Source organism: Palaemon carinicauda, chromosome 7, assembly GCF_036898095.1.
Source record: "Palaemon carinicauda isolate YSFRI2023 chromosome 7, ASM3689809v2, whole genome shotgun sequence".
NCBI lineage: Eukaryota > Metazoa > Arthropoda > Malacostraca > Decapoda > Palaemonidae > Palaemon > Palaemon carinicauda.
In genome coordinates this window covers 90866897-90871896 of record NC_090731.1, presented here as the reverse complement: position 1 = coordinate 90871896, position 5000 = coordinate 90866897, and the positions used below count along the sequence as shown (strand labels likewise).

The 5000-nt window shown below is 32.8% G+C and overlaps 1 protein-coding gene across 5 annotated transcripts in view; it reads left to right on the top strand.

Annotated features, from left to right (window-relative positions):
- Positions 1-5000, top strand: part of aay (phosphoserine phosphatase) — a 41762-nt gene that overhangs the window by 26270 nt on the left and 10492 nt on the right. For 3 of the 5 annotated variants that reach the window (XM_068376791.1, XM_068376793.1, XM_068376792.1), the window contains one exon: positions 3005-3178. The exons of the other annotated variants lie outside the window; for them this stretch is intronic. In XM_068376791.1, the coding sequence (XP_068232892.1) occupies positions 3055-3178 (124 nt within the window). In that variant the 5' untranslated portion in view covers positions 3005-3054. The remainder of the gene's footprint in view (positions 1-3004; positions 3179-5000) is intronic. 5 annotated transcript variants of the gene reach the window in all.

Below are 5000 nucleotides of genomic sequence, written 5' to 3'. Positions count from 1 at the left end.
GCCATCAACAATGGCGTTTAAATATTTAGAGTGATATACACGCACACGTGCACACAGATATTCAACCCTTCCCACCCCTCTCCATTTCCTAACTACAACCTGCTGGTTCAGCAATTTGTGGGAGAGAGTGGTTTCCGAGTGTACCTCTCGGGTTACCCCCTTTCACCAGGGTATTACTACCCCTCTTCCCCACCGAACATGCCAGGGAAGTATATAATATATATATATATATATATATATATATATATATATATATATATATATATATTATATATATATATATATATATGTGTGTGTGTAATATGTATATATATATAAATATATATATATATATATATGTATATATATTCAGATACTTGCTCTTTATTATATAAGGAAAATAAGGCTTATAGTTCTATATCATAACCTTTTTTTTTTGTATAATTATATACAACATTGGGGGCATTTGTCATGAATATTATCTTGGCCCAATTTTTTGTTTATTCAATGGTATCTGCATTGCTATACATTTGAGCAAAAGCTAAAAGTTGCGTGCGTTTTTTAGCTTCCTGACTTTCATTTTACCCATCATTTCTTAATTCTCTCCCCCAAAAAAACTCGGTGAGAAACTGGAAGGCTGTAGCCTTCTGACGTCACCCCAAGGACTACAGCATAGGCTCTTTCTGTAAGTCTTGCGTCACTTAAGTAAAAGAGAAATAGGCGTGCTATGACCAAACTTTTTATCATTTGTGTTTATAAACATTTTAGAACTTTAACTTATTCTGAGAGAGAGAGAGAGAGAGAGAGAGAGAGAGAGAGAGAGAGAGAGAGAGAGAGAGAGAGAGAAGAGAGAGAGAGAGAGAGAGAGAGAGAGAAGAATATTATATCAAGTAATCAATAAAATTATCGGTGGTAATTGCAAAAGGAATTACCATTGTAAAAGAAAATGTATAATGTATTCTAAATCTAATTAGAACACTCAGCGGCCACTGAGGAAGTATCTGCAATAGCTCCCATGAAAATACAATATTTTAGACAGCTTCACCTTTAGGCTGTTCGATATAGAAATAATGAGAGTTTCACATTAATGTTGCACAAAAGAAATGAGATGAAACAATGTTCGAGAGCCTTGTAAATATTCGGAGGGGTGGGGGGGGTGGGGGGCGGTGAATTAAGTCCCATTGGGAGAACATCTAGTTCTGTGGTGTACAGACATCCACCAAGAGAGATACAAAATCAACTTGACAGAAAACAGAATAACTGAGGTTTTGGGTGAAAATATAAAGAAAATTATCAGCATCAATCAATAAAAAGAAAAGGTCGTGGATACTGGATTCAGAAAAAAAAAAAAAATACCATCATCTCTTGACTAGCGTTTTTTAATTGAAAAAAGTCTACATCTCTGCAGATAAATTACAAGAGGTTTTCGTGACGTTGGTAAGGAGAGAGAAAAAAATGACATTTAGAAACATAGCTAGAAGAGGGAATTCGTGATTGACTCCAGGTTTTTACTATTCTTGATTGTTCTCAGTTTCCAAGAAAATCTGTGAAAGATCTTTCAAAACAATCCATCGGACACTTAGTTTATCGAAACCCACAATCAAATGTTGAAGCATTTTTATATTTCCGCATTATTTCCCATTTTATAGTGACGTAATATATATGGTAATGTATATATTCTCACTAGTAATTTTCAGACAAATAGAAAATAGTTGATATGGCAAGATAAGTGAATCTTTTCAAATATCTTTAATCGTTCAGTTGATTACATTGAGTAAAACTGGCAACGTCTGCTTTTAAGTTCAATCCTATCATAAATCCTGGTTTATCATGTTTTAAGTATGGTTAACCAGTCATTAAAATTCTGAATCTAGCTCTCATTGAAAAATGATAGAAATTGTACTTAATAATTGTTTACTTAATCAACCAAATTGAATTTTTACCCAGATAGACCTTTTCATGATAACATTATTACATTTCTGTAACTATGAGAGTTTTTCCATTGTCAGTAGTCGAGATATGAGACGTTGAGTTATCTTAATGGAGATCGCAGCATTAACGTCCAGATAGACCAATAGATTAATGTGATGAAAACAAGGGAGTGGGCATTGTTGAAACCTGAATGATGCATAATTTGAAAGCTAAGCTTTATACATGACTTATTAATATGTCGTTGACCAGATACTCACTGTATAAAAACTACTAGATACTTTGCAGAATGGACATGCATTTTGCTCTCTCTCTCTCACTCTCTCTCTCTCTCTCTCTCTCTCTCCTCTCTCTCTCTCTCCTCTCTCTCTCTCTCTCTCTCTAGATCCAGTTATTTGAATACTAGTCCTTTCAGCATGCGCAATCCTTTCTCTAACTGTTCTCTCCTTCTCTCTCTCGTTCCTGATCAACTTATTATTTTGTACTACATGAAATCCGGCGGAGCGCTCCGCCTGGGTCATGCACAGTGGAGGCCAGTTGATTCCTTTCACCTTGGAAAGATTTGCAGAGGAAGTTGCTTCCATGTCGCTGTGTTTGTTTGTCTCTGGGCTATATCAAGCTCTTGAAGGGCGGATCTTTTTGTTACCATGCCACCGATTTTGTGCGATTGATTCAAGTTAGAGGGGTCATACTTTGGGGATAATTGTTCTTCCTCTTTATTTCTATATTTCACTTTTGACTGTTGGTTTGTTTTGTTCTTTAAGATATTAAATGTTTTATTGTGGACCCTCCGCGTACAAACAAATACAGAACTTTCCATAAGCTGCTTTTATATTCATGTTTTGTAATCTGCATACAAAAGTTTAGTTTTTATTTTGATCCATTTCCACTTTTTTAAGACATGATTATCTTTCAGAAGATTTTAAATAACATACTGTAAACAAATTTTTCCCTTTTTTACATAAGACATCATCAAAGTGTCTTTTTATTTTTGCTTCCCTTTTTCGTTATATTGATTCTGTAAACCATTTCCTTTTGCAACTAATTCGCTGCGGATGAAACACACACACACACAAACACCTCTGGTCCGCCAAAGAATGATTTGACTGAGAGACCAGTGAGTCCAGCCAGAATAGATTTAGTAAAATGTTGGGACGTTGCCTTATCTTTCGACTGTGGAAGAAGTCCGGGGTCATCTGCGATCCTTTCTGCAAGTCCTCCCTAAAGGCCCCATCGTTGGCCAAGTCCCCCTACGGGACCTTTGACACAGGTAAGGGAGTTTATCAAAGATGTGTGTTCCTATTGGCCATACTCAAATGCTCTCTCTCTCTCTCTCTCTCTCTCTCTCTCTCTCTCTCTCTCTCTCTCTCTCTCTCTCTCTCTCTCTCTGAAAGTGACTACTTCTTCGATCTGGTTTGGAACGGTGATTGGTTTGTGGTTGACATTTAGAATGATTTCTTACAATACACTATTTGTATACATACTCAAATATCTGTCTACACACACACACACACACACACACACACACATATATATATATATATATATATATATATATATATATATATATATATATATATATATATATACATATTTATATATTCATATATACATATATATATATGTATATATATACATATTTATATATTCATATATACATATATATATATACATGCAATGTATATATATATATATATATATATATATTCATAAATACATATATACATATATACATACAATATATATATATGTATATATATATATATGTGTGTGTGTGTATATACATATATATATACATATATATATATATATATATATATATATATATATATATATATATGTGTGTGTGTGTGTGTGTATGTATATATATAAATATATACATATACACACACACACACACACATATATATATATATATATATATATATATATATATATATATATATATATATATCTGTAATATTGTGTATAAATTTCCTGTAAATTACTCTTGGTATAGTCTATAACGACTGCTAAATCGTAATCAATTTGAAAGAGTCGTGCATATTATACTTTATAAATTCAGTTTCAATCCATATATAATCAGTGATCTGCAAAGCTTGCATGTATGAAAACCATCCCCATATTGCAAAAGACGTATATTTTTTATTTCACTTGTATTAGACAAATTTCGATTTTTCGTCATTAATCAAAATATAAACGGTAGTCAAAATATTGTCATAGATTGTCTTTGTAATATATATGTATGCATCATATTAGGAATATTTTTTATATTATTCTTCACCATAGACATCAGACTCATTTCAAAATTGATATGCTCTTTTATAATCTTCTATTTCTGTAATTTTTCTCTCTATATAACAATTTTTAAATATCATTCGATTTCGATTAAACGAACACTGAAATGATAACACTAAAGAATTACAAGTGGAAATGAGATTTTTATAGACCCCCGAATTTAGTAGAGTTAAAGTTTCAGGTATTTAAACACAAGTTCAAGTTCCATTGAGATTTTGTAGATGTTCTCGAGTGGATTTGGATGTTCATAACTGCCAGAGTAAAGATAAATGAAATCAAAACAAAAAGAAGAAAGTGTTCTTAAGGAAAGAAGATTGACAGCCACTTGCTTAATCTGTCGGTATTTCTAGACTAAGCAGGTCCTCTGCTTACGCTCACAAATGGAAGGTTTTGAGCTTACTGGGCTGGATAGTGTTGAAGTAGCGTCGTTGTTATTTTTCTCCTTTTGAAAAAAGTAGAATTGCAGCGATTAGGTCATTCTATTTATTTACCTTTTTAGTCTAGCTTTGAGAAGAGCATTTTATTTGTTTATTGATTGTTTATTTACTTTTACGTGGTCTAAATGACAACCAACAAGAAGAGGATGATTTCTTCACAACTTCAAACAATTTTAAGAACAAAGCCCTCAGGAGGATATTGGGAGTTAAATGTCATGACAAGATTAGAAATGAAACTCTAACAGAGAGATTACTCGAGTGCCATAAGTGGATGAGATCATGATGAGGGGTAGATGGAGATGGTTTGGACATGCTCTTCGCACTCCACAAAAGAGATATATATATATATATATATAT